Source organism: Salmo trutta, chromosome 25 (assembly GCF_901001165.1).
Source record: "Salmo trutta chromosome 25, fSalTru1.1, whole genome shotgun sequence".
In the NCBI taxonomy this organism is placed as follows: Eukaryota; Metazoa; Chordata; class Actinopteri; order Salmoniformes; family Salmonidae; genus Salmo; species Salmo trutta.
In genome coordinates this window covers 23816985-23838017 of record NC_042981.1, presented here as the reverse complement: position 1 = coordinate 23838017, position 21033 = coordinate 23816985, and the positions used below count along the sequence as shown (strand labels likewise).

Genomic DNA, 21033 nt, shown 5'->3' with positions numbered 1-21033 from the left:
CGTTCTGAAAACGTATTTACTTAGTTAGCTAGTAGCTAATGTTAGCTAGATTTGTTTGTTGTGGGCACGAGCGCTAGCTTGTACGGCCTTCCGCAAACAATTCATTTGAGATTAGTCGTATTCTCAGGTCATTAACTTCAACTATGAACGAAAGACATAAATATGGGGAAATTTGATGTAAACCGACAGACAATTGCTGCGCCATGTCTGCCTCGTAACATATTTTTGACAGCCGTGGTTCCCCACCGCTTCAGGTAAGATAATGACGTTAGCTAGCTACTGTAACGTTAGTATGTTACAACAGGCCGCAACCAACAACTTGGTATTCTTTATCCTTATAGAAAGTCTAAGGGCAAAAAGAGAACACAAACCTTAATATACGTTGTATGACATTAAATTTCATTTTGCGCCAATTCTTCGGGAATTACTATTCCTTTGTTCTTTTAGACATCCTTAGCAGCTCTCCAAAATATCTGCATGGCAGCAAACTAGTTGACAGTTCATCCTTTCACAGACACCAAACGCAACATTCGACCAATGGGTAAATCGTGGGCGATAAATCAACCAATTAAGACAAAGGATTTGACAAAGTACAACCCACTTTGAAGATTGACATTTATTTCAGCGTATCAACTGTAATGTTTTTATTATTATGCCCGACCTGAGTACCATCTAATGCAGGGTTTCCCAACTGGCGGCCCAAGAACCGAATTTGCCCCGCGGGTCGTTTTATTTGTCCCGCCGTGTTTTGAGCGCAAAATAAACAAAAATACAACTTTTGTGGAATATCATTTTTGGATATGATACTGTTAAAAACCCCAGAATCAGCTCCAATTGATTTTTAAATGAGGAAATATGTTCCCAAATATTCCTAGGCATAATAGAGACGTGATTGTATATAAATAATAATTGATTGGATATATATATATATATATATATATATAGCACTTTTCTACCAGCTGAGGTACTCAAATTGCCTTACATAGTAGGGGGAAACTCCCCTCAAACTCCACTCACACACTTTAGTGATGCATGGTAACCATTTTTGTTCCAGAACGCTCACCATACATCAGCTATCAGGTGGAGAGGTAAAGGAGTGATATATGTAAATTAGGAATGAGGGGGATGATTAGGTGGCTAGGTTGGGAATTTAGTCATGACACCAGGGTGAACACCCCAATGTTGTAGTGGCGGGTATAATCAGGTATACCCGCTTATTTTTCAGTGTCGCCACTGATACTTATCAAAGTAGTGAAGGTATACGCGTATCAATCAATAGGGCTGATAGATCGGAATGTTTAGCTTAACATGTTGATAAACGATTATTTCTTAATTTTAGGTGCAGAAATGTACACACGGCAGTAGGCCTAAGCGTGAACGTTCCAAAATTCAATTTGCGGGAAAATACCGTTCTAAAATTCGCACCGCACATGCAGGTGGTTTCATGGACAGAGATGGAAATATCCGTTAGAAAGAGGGGGGATTTAAAGATGCAACAACTATCGTGGGTTGCTAATATGATTAAGATAATGCCTATGGCTGCTAGACAACGAAATAAAGTTGAAATTAAACCAATATGAGTCTTTATAAAAAATAAGTGCCTCCACGGTTCTATGGTGTGATTTTGGCTATAGGCTATTTTTAAATAAGGTAAGACATGCCTCATAAAATGAAGTAAAACATCCAGGTTTCAAACAATTAAGGAACAGGAAAATATAGCGATGCGGTAGGCCTAACCGTCTTCTGCTTGATGGTAGCCTATGCCCATGTCAGAATGATATCATGATGATTATTTGCATCAATCAAGTGGCCATTCCTTTTGCAAACTACATCTTATGGTATAGAAACACCACTATTCAAACAATAGTGCTAGGTGCCTGCACACTTGAATTAAAGGGTAACTACTCAACAACAACAAAAACGGGTCTCCTGGTGTGTTTTAAGAATTGTTATGGGCTTAAAAAATACAATTTAGTTTTCCTGTGAAAAAAAAGTGTGACTTTCAGAATGAAAACAGAAACCTGTGAATTTCTGAAGCAGTTTGTTTCAATAGTTGGCCTACTTTTAGCCTACTGCACAGTACAGCTTGGATTGGACTGACGGTGAAAGACCAATAGGAGATTTATCATTTTAGGTCATTCAGAGTGTATGTCACTGTTTCTCATATAATTACAAAAAAAATGTTCCTTTGCCAGGGGAGCTGTATTTTTTTCAGCAAAATGTAACTATACCCACTTCTCGAGGCACCCATACACTTACAATAAGTGCCATGGGATTTTGAATAACCACAGAGTCAGGACACCTGTTTTACGTGGTCTTCCTGTCTGAGTTGGCGCCCCCCTTGGGTTGTGCCATGGCGGAGATCTTTGTGGGCTATACTCGGCCTTGTCTCAGGATGGTAAGTTGGTGGTTGAAGATATCCCTCTAGTGGTGTGAGGGCTGTGCTTTGGCAAAGTGGGTGGGGTTATATCCTGCCTGTTTGGCCCTGTCCGGGGGTATCATCGGATGGGGCCACAGTGTCTTCTGACCCCTCCTGTCTCAGCCTCCAGTATTTATGCTGCAGTAGTTTGTGTCAGGGGGCTTGGGTCAGTCTGTTATATCTGGAGTATTTCTCCAGTCTTATCCGGTGTCCTGTGTGAATTTAAGTATGCTCTCTCTAATTTTCTCTTTTTCTTTCTTTCTTTCTCTCTCTCTCTCAGGGGACCTGAGCCTTAGAACCATGCCTCAGGACTACCTGGCATGACGACTCCTTGTTGTCCCCAGTCCACCTGGCCGTGCTGCTGCTCCAGTTTCAACTGTTCTGCCTATGGAACCCTGACCTGTTCACTGTGATTATTATTATTTGACCATGCTGGTCATTTATGAACATTTGAACATCTTGGCCATGTTCTGTTATAATCTCCACCCGGCACAGCCAGAAGAGGACTAGCCACCCCTCATAGCCTGGTTCCTCTCTAGGTTTCTTCCTAGGTTTTGGCCTTTCTAGGGAGTTTTTCCTAGCCACCATGCTTCGACACCTGCATTGCTTGCTGTTTGGGGTTTTAGGCTGGGTTTCTGTACAGCACTTTGATATCAGCTGATGTAAGAAGTAAATACATTTGATTTGATTTTAGAAATTTTATTTGATTTTAACGTCCCATCCAAAAGACGGCACCCTAAGCAAGGCAATGTCCCCAAATGTAATCAAAGTTTGAAATTATTGTTTTAGTCAAATATTACATGTGTTTAGGCTTCTTGTGGTCAATCTGGCCCCTGCTCAAGAAAAAATTGGCCCGCCGCTGAATCTAGTTGATGATCCCTGATCTAATGCGTTTATGTATGAAATGTTTGATCGTACAATCACGTCTTTTAACATTGTCTTATGTAATGTACTGTATACAGCACATTTGGAAAGTATTCAGACCCCTTGACTTTTTTCACATTTTGTTACATTATAGCCTTATTCTAAAATTGATTAAACGAATGTTTTTCCTCAATCTACACACAATACCCCATAATAACAAAGCGAAAACAGGTTAAACATGCAAATGTATTAAAAATAAAAAGGATGCCTTATCTACATAAGTATTTAGACCCTTTGCTGTGAGACTTGAAATTGAGCTCAGATGCATCCTGTTTCCATTGATCATCCTTGAGATGTTTCTACAACTTGATTGGAGTCCACCTGTGGTAAATTCAATTGATTGGACATTATTTGGAAAGGCACACACCTGTCTATAAGGTCCCACAGTTAACAGGTCATATCAGACTAAAAATGCTGTGTTGTTTTTCAGCGGCAGGGACTAGGAGATTAGTCAGGATCGAGAGAAAGCTGAACGGAGCAAAGTACAGAGAGATCCATGATGAAAACCTTCTCTAGAGCGCTCAGTATCTCAGGCTGGAACAAAGGTTCACCTTCCAACAGGACAACAACACTAAGCACACAGCCAAGACAACACAGGAGTGGCTTCGGGACATGTCTCTGAATGTCCTTGAGTGGCCCAGCCAGAGCACAGACTTGAACCCGATCGAACATCTCTGGAGAGACCTGAAAATAGCTTTGCAGCAACCCTCCCCAATCAACCTGACATAGCTTGAGGCTCTGTGGAGAAGAATTGGAGAAACTCCTCAAATACAGGTGTGCCAAGTTTGTAGCGTCATTCCCAAGAAGACTCAAGACTGTAATCACTGCCAAAGGTGCTTCAACAAAGTACTGAGTAAAGGGTCTGAATCTTATGTAAATGTGATAGTTTATTTTTAAATTAGCAACAATTTTTAAAAACCTGGTTTTTCCTTTGTCATTATGGGGTATTGTATGTAGATTGAGTATTTCTTTAAAAAAAAATCTATTTTAGAATAAGGCTGTAACGTAAATATGGAAAGTCAAGAGGTCTGAATACTATCCGAATGGATTGTAAATCATTTAGACATCGTTTCTATGCACATTCTGTAAGAATAGTAAATGTGTAAACTAATTGTCGTAAATATGGATACCATTTTGTATTGACACATTTATTTATTTTCATCATGGATGCATTGACAAATGTTAGAATAAAATGTGAACACTGCATCAGCATGAAGGCCTGTGGGGTGAACAATATTAAGGTTTAATTGGCATACGCCATAAACCACATCTGCCAATGAAAGTTTGTGAGAAAATAAGTTAAGGCCACTTGAGTCAAAGTTGATGAGTCAAAGTTGCTATAAAATAAAACATTAAGCTGCATTTAGAATCATGTCATCAAATGGCAACTATATGATGACAAGTATGGCAAGACATGATACCGATATATGGCCTGGTGTATCACATACCTCATAAGTTACGTTAATAATTCATTCTATACACATCAAGATGTACATGTTAAAAAACAATTACTAAAAATAACCTGTCTCTTGTCAACAATCAGCATGCATGCTCAGACCTACAGTACATATCCATAATTGCAATGTGCTCAAATTCAAGACTACAGACCATATCTCATGCAAATGGTTCATTATAACAAAACCAGAGGGTGTGTTGACCATACGTGCATCAGATGAAGTTGTCCCTCTTATAATTATCATTTTGCCAACCTAAAGCTCTACAGTAGGCTACCATGTAAGTGTGAAGTATTGGCACTGCAAAGGGCAATTATGGTTCATAACCTAGACATGGCTGTTCTGGTCTGTCAGTCAACAGAAAGACTACATTAACCCATGTAATTAAACATGTTGTACAATCAGTGTGCTAACATTGATATGAAAGGTATCCAAACATTCAAGTTTCACAAATAAATTGAAGTCCCGTCAAGTGCTTGTTGTACCACACAGACACTGAAGACACCAGACTCACGCTTTCAATAAGACATTAAGTGTTCGGACTTTAAAATGGGACAGAGATCCTCCAAAAATTCAACATCTGAAATGTGGACCTTTGGAAATTCTGTATTGTTTTTGAACATTTCAAACACTGTTTAGTGGACAGAAATTGTCTCTCTAATAAAAGGCAGCTTTTGGACAAATCACATGTAAATGTCTTACCCATTTCAAGACATGATAGAGTTAAGCTTTATTAGTCTTATGTACAGGATACCCATGGTAAACATCAAGGTTATTATAGTTTTGTGATTTAATATTAGTTATTTCTATTGTTTTTAATTTGAAATTCAGTTAAGTTTGTTAGATCAGACTTGGTTTACTAGTTTTTATTTAGTTTGTTTGATAAAACAATTCTATTGTTTTTATATTTAGGGACAGAAAGCAGCCTGTGTGTAGGAGGCCAGGAGCCATTTGTGTTGTAGGTCTATAGTTCGTTTTTTGGGGGATGTCATTAAACATGTATCAATGAGTAAGCCCTTCAAATAGGTTAAGAAAAATGGCTGCAACAGCAAAAACATAAGCAACACATTCACAAATCTATCAGTTCAAAGCCAGCCAGCTTGTGTGTTTCTGTCCCACCAAACAAGATTTTCTGGTTCATCTTCAAGAAGACTGCGTTCCAGAGAGGTAGTCGTTCGGTTTCTCAAGCCTGATGACAGTTGCCTACGGACAAAGAATATTCTCTCCACGAACTCTTGGGATGCAGGTGCAGAAACCAGATCCAGTGCCACAGCTTAGGATAAACAGCCATCCTTGCCGGAGGTGACTTTCTCGCTCTCTCCCCCAGTAGTAGTAGATTGCAAGTGAGAAGGCATGGCACCACATCAGACAGCGACTGGCTGTCAGTGAAGTTTGTTATTGTAGATTGTGAACGGCTCCAACTTTGCAAGCTGTTCTAGCTTAGCCCAGTCCGGCTCTGTGCTCACTCAGATTTCTTCCCTGTTAGCTAGTGATAGCAATGCACAAACTAAGCCTATTTGAAACATTGGCATATTCAGAAGCTCAAAAATCCCATTAGAAAAAAAGGTTACATCGTATTAGATTTGTTTAATAATTTATGATGGCTTCTATTTTATTTTAGTTCGTTTTGCAGTCAATTATACATTTCAGCATATGTTTTTATTTGTTTACTATATTGTTTTTACAATTTTAGTTTACTATAATAACCTTGGTATACACTGTCCAATTAAATGCTTACTTGCAGGTTCCTTATTGACAATGCTACAATAAGAAATAATTAAAGATAAGAAACAAACATAAGTCATGAGGATAAGAGTAAGAGTCAAAAACTCATGAGCACATCTCGCTCCTGTACACTGGTATAGAATGGCTTCCCAAATACAAAGGAGTGCAGTCCAGCCCTCAGCTTCTCAGCAAAAGCCATGACAATATTCAGGTCGCCTTCCACCATCAGGTCGAGGTCTGTCTTCAAGCTGCGCAAGGAGCGGAAAGGCATCTTTCCCTTTTGCCTGTGGGTGGGGAATTCAAACATAGAAAAAGTTGTATTACACGGTGTCCTGCTGTGCTGGGACAAAAGTCCTATTGAAACCAATTACATCTTCTTCCATAGCGGGAGGTAACTTACGTTTCATCTTCAATGTATTTGAGTAGCGTGAGAGCCTTCCTGTGAAGGATCAGCAAGAACTGTGCTAAGTAAGTACTTCGCAGATTGAGGCCTGGCTTCAGCATGAACACCTGGGAACAAAACCGAGAATCAACTATTATTGTTGGCCCTGATAAGCCAACAAAAAGGTTGACATATGAGGAGACAATTTTTCAGCACCACAAATATTGTTGCTTCCTTTTTTCTGGTGTCTTACCTCATCTATAAATAACTTCACCAGAGTGTCTTTATGCATAACATCATGAAAAATATTTCTGAGAAAAGAATTGAGCTTTTAGTGGTCATAAAAACAGAGTAACGTCCACATCTTTCATGAACGTTAATGTAAACAAGACATACAAATTTGATACATAGGAAATAAATCAATCAATGCTGTTAAGCATCTAAATAAACACAGGCAATTCCAATCTAATTGGAATAACAGAACAGGAGAGAAGAAAGCATACAGGTTGGGGGTGAAGGACTCATCGGTGTGAATGACAGCGTCGGGGGCGATGTCATCCTCGCTGGCCGCCTTCCAGAGCGTGCTGAGCTCCGAGCGCATGTAGAGGCGCTGGTTGTACGTGTGCTCATGGCAGGGTGGCATCTGCTTCACCGTGTTGATGTCCACGTCGATGTGCGTGGTCGGGTAGGGCGAGTACAGCACCTGGCGGAAGGGCAAGACAAAGCTGCCCGTGGAGTCCTTAGTTTGGAGGAAGGAGGGGGGAGAGTAATGAGGGGGATCACAATGCCAAACTGACAGTCTGTTTAGCTATGACCTTTTGTTCATTTTTTGAGGCCTTGGTTTGAAATAAAATACTTACTTTGCATGACTATTAATTTGCATGCACTTACAATGGGATAATCAAGATGTGAGAAAACAAATTTAAGTAACCCTCATTGAACACATTGGACCGAAGATCATTTTTAGTGCTAAAAAAAATATATACAAAAATTGCCTGCACATCCACTGGCTCTCCAGGACCAGCATTACAGAACTGTAATTTAGAGTGGCATGGTACCTTGAGGAGGCCTTGTACAAACAGTCCTGTGTCGTACTTGAAAGAGGAGTCAGCTTTACAGAGCCGAGAGCACTTCCTCTCAGCAGGGGTGAGGAAAAGGCTCAGTGTTCGCACTATCTGGAGCACAAGAAAATACAAATAAATATCAACGTGGAATACCTCACAACACATCCACATTTTAGTGAGGGAGAGAGGATTTGGAGGAGAGTGTGGGTGTGTGCGCGTGTGTTAACCTGTAATGTCAGATTTTGTATGCTGCAATTTTTTTGTAGATACACAATAACATATGCAGACACGCCTGTGTATAGAAAATGTTTATACAACTACTGTGTGCATGAGTGTGAATGGATATGCTGATACAGCAGCCAATGCATGCATGCATGCATGCATGCATGTATGTATGCATGTATGTGTTAAGCACAGAGTATTGGCAGCCTGTCAGTACCTTGTTGACTTTCTCTGGGTTGCTTCCGACCACCATGGAGCAGCCACACGTTTGGAGATGAGAACTGATTGCCCTGAGAGACGGAGGCAATTTCATTTGTGTGTATTTTTTATTAATGACAAAGATGAGGAATAGTCACTTGATATTAATTTACCATAATGAGAACATGAGCAACATTAAAATGTATTAAAATGTGTCCACGTGTTTGTCATAAAAATATGACTTTAATATAGGTCTCTAAAGTGACATAAGTGTTTCCTGACTACTGCAAGAGCACTTAAAAGCTGAGTAAAGAAATGATGACTTGCAGTGTATTTGTCATCTCCACAGGCAGTTAAGATAATGATGTTTAGACAGATTTCTCAGGGGGTGCATAACTGCATTCCCCTGATAACTACAATCTCATCACAAATATAGTGTGCAAGGTAAGCAATGTGCACCTAATGGACCTGCCCAGTTTGGATAAAACAGAGAGAAAAGCTGTTCACCTGAAGGAGAGTGAATTTTTTTTGTTAACCCTGTGACTATCCCACAAAAAGAAAAGCATGGGCACTCAAGGTTGTTTCTTGATAATGTGCAGGGTTCTCCACTTGTTGGCAACATTAGTTAATTACTTATCAGTCTCAGAGCTGAATTTAGTCAACACTGCATTGCAATATTTATAATTTCCCTATGGTTAAATAGTCACAGAATGGTTTTGGGTACTGTAAAAAAAAATTCAATAAGAGAAGAAAAAAAAAAAAAACAGGTAGACAACTTACAGGCAGATGCTTCCAATTTTCAGAATGAAGCAGATAGGCCTACAATAAAAGTGCTTACTTATGCAGGAAATCTTCATGGCAGCTGTCTCCAATGTCGTCATCATTTAGGATGGTGTCCTTGATCTAACACAGATGGAACAAACAGAGTTCTTTGGTGAAATAGTCCTCAACATGAAGGACAAGATACAAATATTTGCCTACTGTAACTGTAGTGAGACAGAGAGAGTAGTTACTGGCCGAATTTGAGTAGTCTAATCCTCAAATTATTGTGGAATTGTGTGTGACTTCGTACATTTTTACATCTCATTGATGAACATCAAAAAGATAATTAAAGCTTCAGTGGAGCCTCAGTGGTTAGAACTTTCAGCTTTCTTTTTCACAGAAATTGTGGAGGCTTTGAAGTTTTGGTTTAATTTTCAACTGGGGTTTTTGCCTGGTAATGAAAGCTGTGCAAGACTTAACATATCAGTGAAACTAGTTGGATAGCATTCTTGGATACCCATGTGATAATGTGACAGTGAACTGCAGGCATAATAGTCTCCTTCTCATGGACATACAGTGGGGTCAGAAATGATTGACAGCTTTGATAAAGATGAGCAAAAATGACTATAAAAAATAAATACACTATAGCTAAAAATTTGTATGCTCAAAAAAAAGGGGGGGGAAATATATTATTTTAGACTAACATAATTGCTCAGAGAAGAGATTTTGTTTTACAAGTAATAATCTTTCTCAAAAAGGTAGGGGTAAAAATGATTGACACCCGTTTTCAACACTTCACCTTGCGAGGGTAACATCCCTGAGCATTTTTCTAAAATGTTTTATGAGTTGGAGAACACATTGGAAGGGATCTTAGACCATTCCCCCATACAGAATTCTTCCAGATCCTTGATATCCTACGTCCACGCGTATAAACTACCTTCTTCAATTAAAAACATGGGGTTTTCAAGACCTGAGATAACTATAGTTAACTATGCTTTGTGGAAAGTAACAATTTTTCCAGGGGAACAACTACTTGCATATAGATCCACAAAAATAACTTATTTTTAAAACTATTTCAATACACATCTCAGAAAGTATTACTTTTTAAAACTATTTGAATACAGATCTGAGAAAACTACTACTTGATATAACTACTTGGAGATTGGGTGGTGGCTGTTTTAATCTGGCCAGATCAGTTTTTTGGTCTAGAGCAGCAAGAGCTGCTGGGGCGGCAGGTAGTCAGAGCGTTGGGCCAGTAACCGAAAGATTGCCGGATCGAATCCCCGAGCTGACAAGGTAAAAATCTGTCGTTCTGCCCCTGAACAACGACAAATATTTACCTTGTCAGCTCGGGGATTCGATCCGGCCCAACACTCTAACCACTAGGCTACCTGCCGCCCCAGCAGCCCTTGCTGCTCCAGTCCAAAACTGCCTTGTTCAGGGGCACTGTCATTGAAAATTGAAAATAAGAATTTGTTCTTAACCTGTCTGGGATATTTTCACGGCCGGATGAAAAAACGTACCCAATTTAAACTGGTTACTACTCTTGCCCAGAAACGAGAATATGCATATTATTAGTAGATTTGGATAGAAAACACTCTGAAGTTTCTAAAACTGTTTGAATGGTGTCTGAGTATAACAGAACTCATATGGCAGGCAAAATCCTGAGAAAATTCCAAGCAGGAAGTGGCCTGTCTGAGAATTTGTAGTTCTTCTTTTGATTCTCTATCGAAACTACAGTATCTGTGGGGTTACGTATCACTTTCGAAGGCTCTAAAGCCTTCAGAAAGCGGATTGAGGTGTCTTCTGTCTCTGGGCAGAGAGACAGCTCAGTTTGTCAGTGACAAAGAGATTGCATATGCGCGTTCACGTGAGCACGCTGTTTTTTTATTTTCCTCTTTGAATGAATACACTATTGTCCGGTTGGAATATTATCGCCATTTTACGAGAAAAATACCATAAAAATTGATTTTAAACAGCGTTTGACATGCTTCTAAGTATGGTAATGGAACATTTTGAATTTTTTTGTCTCGAAATGCGCTCGCGCGTTACCCTTTGGATAGTGACCTGAACGCACGAACAAAACAGAGGTATTTGGACATAACTATGAATTATTTGGAACAAAAATAACATTTCTTGTGGAAGTAGCAGTCCTGGGAGTGCATTCTGACGAAGATCAGCAAAGGTAATACCATTTTTCTAATAGTAATTCTGAGTTTAGTGTGCCCCGAACTTGGCGGGTGTCACAATAGCTAGCCATGATAGCTGAGCTATGTACTCAGAATATTGCAAAATGTGCTTTCGCCAAAAAGCTATTTTAAAATCTGACATAGCGATTGCATAAAGGAGTTCTGTATCTATAATTCTTAAAATAATTGTTATGTATTTTGTCAACGTTTATGATGAGTAATTTAGTAAATTCACCGGAAGTTTTGGGTGGGAATGCATGTTCTGAACATCACATGCCAATGTAAAAAGCTGTTTTTGGATATAAATATGAACTTGATTGAACAAAACATGCATGTATTGTATAACATAATGTCCTAGGAGTGTCATCTGATGAAGATCAAAAGGTTAGTGCTTCATTTAGCTGTGTTTTGGGTTTTTGTGACACATATGCTTGCTTGGAAATTGGCTGTGTGATTATTTTTGTCTATGTACTCTCCTAACATAATCTAATGTTTTGCTTTCGCTGTAAAGCCTTTTTGAAAATCGGACAATGTGGTTAGATTAACGAGTCTTGTCTTTAAAATGGTGTAAAATAGTCGTATGTTTGAAAAATTGAAATTATCGCATTTGAGGTTTTTGTATTTCACGCCATGCGATCCCATTGGCTGTTGGCTAGGGGTTCCGCTAGCAGAACACCTAGATGTAAGAGGTTTTAACTGACTTGCCTAGTTAAATAAAAGGTAAATTAAATAAAAAATTAAATAACAAATATTAAAAAATAAATTAAAAAGCTGACATGCAGAAAATACAAATAACTGGGAGGGATATCAAACCCACACTGGACAGGAACCTACCGGATGTTACTTGGCTGTAGACCTGACAATACTGCTGCATTTCTGCTTTCTTTTGTTGGATACGCCGGTAAACAGCTTAGCTGTCCAGTAGCAGAGAGGGACCGGAAGACGAGCTAGGTTTTGGTTTGGTTTTATTGCTACCCAGCGCCGTGGCGCATTCTGTTGTTTCGTCCCCTGAATAAAAGTCCTGGGTCATTTCCCTGGAAAAGGGTCCATTTTGGTCTACGCTTGTGTTATTTCACTCTCATCACACTCATCAGGTCTGCTTGAAAACCTGTGGTTAGAATTGAAGAGGACAGTCCATAAGCCAAGATGTAGGATATCAAGGATCTGGAAGGAGAAATGGTCTAAGATCCATCCCAATGTGTTCTCCAACTCAAAGCATTTTAGAAAAAGGCTCAGTGTCGTTAGCCTTGCAATGTGAGGTATTGAGGACAGGGGTGTCAATAGTTGAGGACAACAACATCTCTGAAAATGTATTAGTAAAAAAATGATTTCCCTTTTTTTTTGAGCATACTCAGTATTTGAATTATTCATTTTATTCAAGTCATTTTTGCTAATCTTTATCAAGGTTGTCAATTTCAGACCCCACTAACTTTTAAAAGCAAAGTTGCAACATAAATGGGTCTGCAGAGTATAGTGAGCTCTACTGTATTTCTTGCACGATGAAAGTGTTGCCAAATGAGCACGATGGCTTCTGATACTCACGTCTATGTCCTCTGGGACACTATGTGTCTTCATGGAGGACAGCAGCTCCATGATGTGGACAATCTCTGATGTCAGCACAGAAATTATGTTGTAGCCCTGTATGTCAATACAAATACCGGCATGGCAGGCTAGGTGATTCAGGTGATAGTACTGGGCTATAACGATAAAGTCAATTTCCCTAGTGATGGATTGAGAAACACTGCCTTAAGGGGATGGCCTCGTAGGGGATAGACTTGGAACTTAAAATTTGAACACTTACTTTCTGCATCCAGATGCGTCCCTTGCGGATTATGTGTTTGAGCCTCTCCACACAGACAGTGTGCAGGGGCAGGTAGAAGGCCAGCTCTGTCTGTGGAAGAATAATGGACAGGGCACACGTGTTCTTGTCACCCTTCAGCTCGCCGTCAAAGATCAGCGAGACAATGATGACGCCCTTCTCAGCTAGGACGAAGAACTTGACGTCCACCGCTCCACACTCGGCACTGCGCAGAATCTCCCCGTTCAGCGTGTGATTGGCCAGGAAGGTGACTTCACCGTCACTCAGCAACAGTGGCTGCTCACACCTGGGAGCCCAGATGTGTCGCACCCGCGGGCCCAGGATGTTGTCCCAGTAGGCAAAGGTGGCGGCGAGGAGAGGGCATTCTCCTTCGACAGTCACCTCTGTCTTAGCCACTGCGGGCGACTGAGGTGGGCCGGAAGACATGTTGTTACTGTACCTGGGGGTGAGTTGGAAGACCAGAAAGATGGAACGTAGATCACGCCTGGCTGGTAGAATTATACATCTATTTATTGTTCAAGCTATCTTATAGGAAGAGAAAATAGATGTCAGACAAATAGAGTACATCCCACAAACTAACAATATTCAACTCTTACAGACAGGCGAGTTTAGTCTCATAGTGTATAAGTCCACACAAGATGTAATACTTTTTAACAATCTAAAATATTTTTTAAAATGTGTGTATTTTCTCCAGCGTTGTGTTCGGGAGCAAATCGAGTCCGAGTCAAGACCATGATTGTAATTGTCAAATCAGCACCATAAGAGTTGAAAATGTCTAGTATTTCTGTGTTCATATTTCAGAACATAAGGATTCTTTAGACATTCAGAATGGTGAAACAATGCATGCTGAGGGAAAATAGAGCCACTCATCGAATTATTACTAACCCAAACACAGCGGGGAACAATAATTATTATTTTCAATGATGTTCTGATTTAATCTCTTTAGTTTTGTTAGAAAGGAAAGGGTTAACACTAAAGAGAAAAAAAAATCCAATCAGGATTTTCCTGTGCTGGTCTCTGGGGAGATAAATCTAGCTATCCAAGTCAGCCATTGGCTAAGCCATCAGAAGCTAGACAAAAGGCATCTGCCATTCAAATCAAATCAAATGTTATGTCACATGTGCCAAATACACAACTGTATTAGATAACATTTTTGGAGTGACAGTGGAATCAACCAATCACATTTTCACTAAGTGGGACCATTTTACAAAAACAATCAGAAACTTCTGCTTCTTGAAGGCCAATAGGTCACTGCGCAATAGTGAGCAGTAGTTTTCCCACGGTCTAGCTAACTAGTTTGCAGCGGCTGCAGCAGGTGCTATCAAAGAGGATGTTGTTGCTAATTTGTCAGCTTCTCCCTTTTCAAGAATAACTTTCAACAAGAAGTTAAGTTTCAAATGATCATCATCTGGTGAGTGGAACTGGATTTTTTACTGCAGCATGCTTGCCATTAGCCATCTCTTTGAAATTAACTTGTGTGCGTGTGAAACATTGTTGCATTTAAAGTGGAACGGACAGCATTTTAGCAATATGAAACCTTATTCAAATCTGTTCATATACACCCCCAGAAAGAATGACACTTTAAAATGAGCTGATAAGCGACCACTTAGTCATTTTCATAAATTCTTAGAGTGTTTGGGAAGGCACTTGTGAAAATTCTATAGCAATATAGAGTGGGAAAGTGGCCATGCATTTGGACAAATAATAGACACTGCAGCAAATAAAACCTAATAAAAACACTCAGACCGCTGCGCTGTAGCCAATCAGAGCGACAGTAGACCTTTACAAACAAGCCATTTGCCACCCGGGCCTGCCATCATTCACTTTGAACTGGACTGTGTGTTTACAGGCAGTTAAACAAAGCGACTTCAGATCATTAGAACGCATTCGCCAAAAGCCACAAAATACACCCAAATGGATTTCTGCAAATATGTAAACACCACAGGAGTCCTCTTACATTTTGGAACTTTACAGTCCTATTGACTAAACAACCATGAAAAAGGTAGACTCTCTCTCCATCAGTTATGAGCAAGATAAGCTCAAATCTAATGAAGGAACATTAGATAAACACTCAAACTTTTTTGGCTAGTTGGCCGTCAAAATTGCACTGATAAACCATAGGGAATTGTAGCCTCCTCTTCCTTCTGTAGCTTGCCTGCCAATGCATGCTTGTCCCAACCAAGCACCCAAGCTAACTGGCTAAAGTTGGCTAGCTAGCTACCCAGACACAAATGAGAACACCTCACTCTGACCATTTTACTTGGCGTAGTCGAGCTGGTTAGGCTGTTTATATGTTATCTACAGCGTTCTTGACTAACTAACTTTTTTCACCCTACGTTTACTGATATCGGTCATATTCAGCAGGTGTTCCGCGTTCGTAAATTCATCAGTTCTGCACTCTGGCACACAGACGAGAGTGCTCTGAAATTGAAGTAGATAGCCAGAGTGAATTTGCAAACGCAAGCGATATGCTAACTGTATAATAGTTGTACAAGTTCTTGCTAGCTAACCAAATGAAACCTGCTTCTCTAGCGGTGTATAGCCACCAAAAAACAATAAAGGAAAAAGTCAGTCACTCACCCACCCACTCCTCCAATGGCATGTCATCCTCCTAGCAGCTAGCTAGCTAACATTAGGCTCCTTGTTTTTAGCGTGCTACATAAATAGATACGTTAGCCTATTAGCCACATTATGACTTGTGATCATTGCCCGTGCTAGTTTGAATGTATTGACATTCCCAGCCTTGGTTACATTTGTCAGTTTTTGTCCAGAATATTGAGTCATTGAAACAGTGCATCCCGAATGGAGGCAGCAAATAATGTACCAGGCCAGATGTAATTTACAACCTGATAACAATACTTTTTGGACTACCAAGAAATGTATTGATGAATTATATTAATCATACATTGAACTGTATTAATCCATTCTGCCAACAATGCCTTAGCGTACGTCATGGAGTCAAATATAACCTATTTTTAAAATCTATTGACTGATATTATGATTGTCTGTTTGTTTCATATCTGCAAAGCAGTTCAAATGCTGTCAGTTTCACTTTAAGTCACTGGTTACTTTGTGTGCTAAATGTTTCATACAACGGGAGTAATAGTTGTACATTTTGAATGGCTGTGTTTTTGTATTCTTATGATTGGGATCTACTGGCTTATTATGTCCGAGTTCATGGACTGCTTATCCTTTAACATCATACTGTGTGTATGACTGCTGTCTTTCCATCGGTCCTATGCAGTGTTGTAGTGGGTATACTCAAATTGACAAAAAGTTCCCAAATGGCCCGCCCAGCGAAAGGCACCCTGTGTGAAAAATCAAGTTTTTGTTATGGTTTTCCAGATTGTCACCCCCGCAAATATTTGTGTGTGTGTATGTATATATATTTAGTTTTTTAAACTATTGTATTCAGCGCATGTGACAAATAAAATGTGATTTGATTTATTCCACTGAAAGTAGGCTGTGTGTGCGGCGCGCATGTTAATACACTGCTCAAAAAAATAAAGGGAACACTAAAATAACATCCTAGATCTGAATGAATGAAATAATCTTATTAAATACTTTTTTCTTTACATAGTTGAATGTGCTGACAACAAAATCACACAAAAATAATCAATGGAAATCCAATTTATCAACCCATGGAGGTCTGGATTTGGAGTCACACTCAAAATTAAAGTGGAAAACCACACTACGGGCTGATCCAACTTTGATGTAATGTCCTTAAAACAAGTCAAAATAAGGCTCAGTAGTGTGTGTGGCCTCCACGTGCCTGTATGACCTCCCTACAACGCCTGGGCATGCTCCTGATGAGGTGGCGGATGGTCTCCTGAGGGATCTCCTCCCAGACCTGGACTAAAGCATCCGCCAACTCCTGGACAGTCTGTGGGGCAACGTGGCGTTGATGGATGGAGCGAGACATGATGTCCCAGATGTGCTCAATTGGATTCAGGTCTGGGGAACGGGCGGGCTAGTCCATAGCATCAATGCCTTCCTCTTGCAGGAACTGCTGACACACTCCAGCCACATGAGGTCTAGCATTGTCTTGCATTAGGAGGAACCCAGGGCCAACCGCACCAGCATATGGTCTCACAAGGGGTCTGAGGATCTCATCTCGGTACCTAATGGCAGTCAGGCTACCTCTGGCGAGCACATAGAGGGCTGTGCGGCCCCCCAAAGCAATGCCACCCCACACCATGACTGACCCACCGCCAAACCGGTCATGCTGGAAGATGTTGCAGGCAGCAGAACGTTCTCCACGGCGTCTCCAGACTGTCACGTCTGTCTCACGTGCTCAGTGTGAACCTGCTTTCATCTGTGAAGAGCACAGGGCGCCAGTGGCGAATTTGCCAATCTTGGTGTTCTCTGGCAAATGCCAAACGTCCTGCACGGTGTTGGGCTGCAAGCACAACCCCCACCTGTGGACGTCGGGCCCTCATACCACCCTCATGGAGTCTGTTTCTGACCGTTTGAGCAGACACATGCACATTTGTGGCTACTCTGGATAGTTCTGGATAGTTCTGACTTCGAATATGTGGACAACTATAAATACCTAGGTGTCTTGCTAGACTGTAAACTCTCCTTCCAGACTCACATTAAGCATCTCCAATTCAAAGTTAAATCTAGAATCGGCTTCCTATTTCGCAAGAAAGCCTCCTTCACTCATGCTGCCAAACTTACCCTCGTACAACTGACTATCCTACCGATCCTTGACTTCGGCGATGTCATTTACAAATTAGCCTCCAACACTCTTCTCTGCAAATTGGATGCAGTCTATCACAGTGCCGTCCATTTTGTCACCAAAGCCCCATATACTACCCACCACTGCGACCTGTATGCTCTCGTTGGCTGGTCCTCGCTACATATTCGTCGCCAAACCCACTGGCTCCAGGTCATCTATAAGTCTTTGCTAGGTAAAGCTCCGCCTTATCTCGGCTCACTGGTCACCATAGCAACACCCAGCCGTAGCATGCGCTCCAGCAGGTATATTTCACTGGTCATCCCCAAAGCCAACACCTCCTTTGGCTGCCTTTCCGTCCAGTTCTCTGCTGCTAATGACTGGAACGAATTGCAAAAATCACTGAAGTTGGAGACATATCTCCCTCACTAACTTTAAGCGTCAGCTGTCAGAGCAGCTTACCAATGCTGCAGCTGTACACAGCCCATCTGTAAATTGCCCATCCAACCAACTACCTCATCCCCATATTTGTTTTTCTGCTCTTTCGCACACCGGTATTTCTACTTGCACATCCTCATCTGCACATCTACCACTCCAGTGTAAATTGCTAAATTGTAATTACTTCGCCACTATTGGCCTATTTATTGCCTTACCTCCTTACTTCATTTGCACACACTATACAGATTTTTCTATTGTGTAATTGACTGTACGTTTGTTTACCCCATGTGTAACTGTGTTTTTGTCGCACTGCTTTGCTTTATTATGGCCAGGTCGCAGTTGTAAATTAAAACTTGTTCTCAAACTGGCCTACCTGGTTAAATAAAGGTTAAATAATAAAAAATAAATCTGCCTTCTCCCTAGTCTTCAGCCATTAACTTCGCCCACGACTGGCTCACGTGAACTACAATCCCGACGCTGTGTTAACGTTTAGAAACGTCAATAATCATTACTTGCGATACGGCTTTCGAAAAATATGGCCCTTATCCTGCATCCGCGAGGATTAATCCTTCAAATAAAAGAGAAACTGCTACAGTAAGTGTTGCACAGATCCATACAGCTATGGGTGTCTCCATCCAACAAAACTACACAGCCAGGTGCATGCTAGATGGCTAATTAGCACAAGTGGTCACCTCTTGACTTCTGTCTATTTTCTGTAAACAAGCGCTGTAACATGGAGATATGGCCTGAGTGGGAACATGAACCCTATCCATATCAAAGTGTGTATCAATGTAACCTTTGTTTTCTTCTTGCTGATATGAAAGATAAGGTCCTTATACATCCAAAACCTTACCGTGGCGTAAACTACGACTGTTAATGTTCAGATTGAGTGTCGGGGCTCTTAACCAAAATCCCACAGAAGACGTCTTCGTCCAATTAGCTATGTGAACTGAGAGTCATGATCAAAGGCTCGGTTACTGTCTACAACAATTGGTCAAGGTTAGTGTTTTTCAGGGGTTTAGTAAAACATAAAAGGAGAACTACACATCTTAATACAGAGCCAGTAGCTGGCTGATCATTACTAGTTAGGCGTATGTATGCATTACCAGCAGTAGCTAGCTAGCCAAGCTCTAACGTTAGTGCATATAATGTTGGTAAATAGAAACTGACATGCCGAATACATTTTCAATGTTATCTGCATTTAAAAGAGTGGCGTTACTCACCAAAGTCTCAATGTATTTTGTTTGTAGCTCGCATAAATAGTGTGTCATGACGGCACAAACATATGTTAAAAGTGCACTCTGCCACCTAGTGTGTGGGGGTGCAAACGGGGGAACGTTAAGCAGAGAGGAAGAGAGAGGCCCAACTCAGCGGAAAATCTTTCTCCCTCCCATTGTTTGGGCGGAGAGACATGTATCTTGTCAGTATACCCATACTATTTGCTTTAACGCAGAAAAACACGGAGAAATAGAATCACTTCCTCATTCGTTAACACTACATTATGTCGTGAAGGCACACTGCCGTCTAGCGAAATATTAGGGGTATCTAAGATAGATGATGTAATTTTACATGCAAAACAAATTAATAATATTCATGGTTGATTCATACACTGAGAATACCAAACATTAGCAACACCTTCCTAATATTGAGTTGCACCCCCCTCCCTCAATTCATCAGGGCATGGACTCTACAAGGTGTTGAAAGCATCCTACAAGGATGCTGGCCCATGTTTACTCCATTCTTACCCATAGTTATGTAAAATTGGCTTGATGTCCTTTGGTGGATCATTATTGATACTGATGGGAAACTGTTGAGCTTGAAAAACCCAGCAGCGTTGTAGTTCTTAACACTAACTGGTGCGCCTGGCACCTACTACCATACCTCATTCAAAGGCACATAAATATTTTGTCTTGCCCATTCTCATCTGAAGATGATGCAATCTCAATCGCACTCCACACTGGCCTTTCCCACCTGGACAAAAGGAACACCTATGTGAGAATGCTGTTCATTGACTACAGCTCAGCATTCAACACCATAGTGCCCACAAAGCTCATCACTAAGCTAAGGACCCTGGGACTAAACACCTCCCTCTGCAACTGGATCCTGGACTTCCTGACGGGCCGCCCCCAGGTGGTAAGAGTAGGCAACAACATGTTTGCCACGCTGATCCTCAACACTGGGGACCCTCAGGGGTGTGTACTTAGTCCTGTCATGTACTCCCTGTTCACGCACGACTGCGTGGCCAAACACGACTCCAACACCATCATTAAGTTTGCTGACGACACAACAGTGGTAGGCCTGATCACCAACAACGATGAGACAGCCTATAGGGAGGAGGTCAGAGACCTGGCAGTGTGGTGCCAGGACAACAACCTCTCCCTCAATGTGAGCAAGACAAAGGAGCTGATCGTGGACTACAGGAAAAGGCGGGCCCAAGTCTCCAAGCCATAGACTGTTCTCTCTGTTACCGCACGGCCAGTGGTCCTGGAGCGCCAAGTCTAGGACCAAAATGCTCCTTAACAGCTTCTACCCCCAAGCCATAAGACTGCTGAATAATTAATCAAATGGCCACCGGACTATTACATTGACCCCACCCCCTCCATTTGTTTTGTACACTGCTGCTACTTGCTGTTTATTATCTATTGATAGTCACTTCACCCTTACCTAGATGTACAAATGACCTCAACTAACCTGTACCCCCGCACACTGACTCGGTATCGGTACCCCCTGTATATATCCTCGTTATTGTTATGTTATTG

The 21033-nt window shown here is 41.0% G+C and overlaps 2 protein-coding genes across 17 annotated transcripts in view; both read right to left on the bottom strand.

Moving 5' to 3' along the window:
- Positions 1-534, bottom strand: part of kiaa1109 (KIAA1109 ortholog) — an 88236-nt gene extending 87702 nt beyond the window's left edge. For 11 of the 15 annotated variants that reach the window (XM_029713265.1, XM_029713267.1, XM_029713273.1 and 8 more), the window contains exon 1: positions 372-534. The gene's annotated coding sequence lies outside the window, so the exon portion shown is untranslated. The remainder of the gene's footprint in view (positions 1-371) is intronic. The other 4 variants (XM_029713275.1, XM_029713278.1, XM_029713277.1 and 1 more) reach the window with 1 other exon arrangement.
- A 3941-nt stretch (positions 535-4475) lies between these two features.
- c9orf72 (C9orf72-SMCR8 complex subunit) lies at positions 4476-19589 on the bottom strand. 2 transcript variants are annotated; one of them, XM_029713263.1, is made up of 10 exons: positions 19498-19589; positions 13141-13597; positions 12882-12977; positions 9227-9291; positions 8408-8480; positions 7963-8079; positions 7408-7643; positions 7158-7215; positions 6923-7032; positions 4476-6806 (listed from the first exon to the last, which is right to left on the bottom strand). In XM_029713263.1, exons 2-10 carry the CDS (start codon positions 13582-13584, stop codon positions 6620-6622), a joined length of 1386 nt encoding a protein of 461 aa, XP_029569123.1. In that variant the 5' UTR covers positions 13585-13597; positions 19498-19589; the 3' UTR covers positions 4476-6619. The 2 variants fall into 2 exon arrangements, with proteins under 2 accessions (XP_029569123.1, XP_029569124.1); XM_029713264.1 differs by lacking the exon at positions 19498-19589 and adding an exon at positions 19128-19427.
- Positions 19590-21033: the final 1444 nt, after the last annotated feature.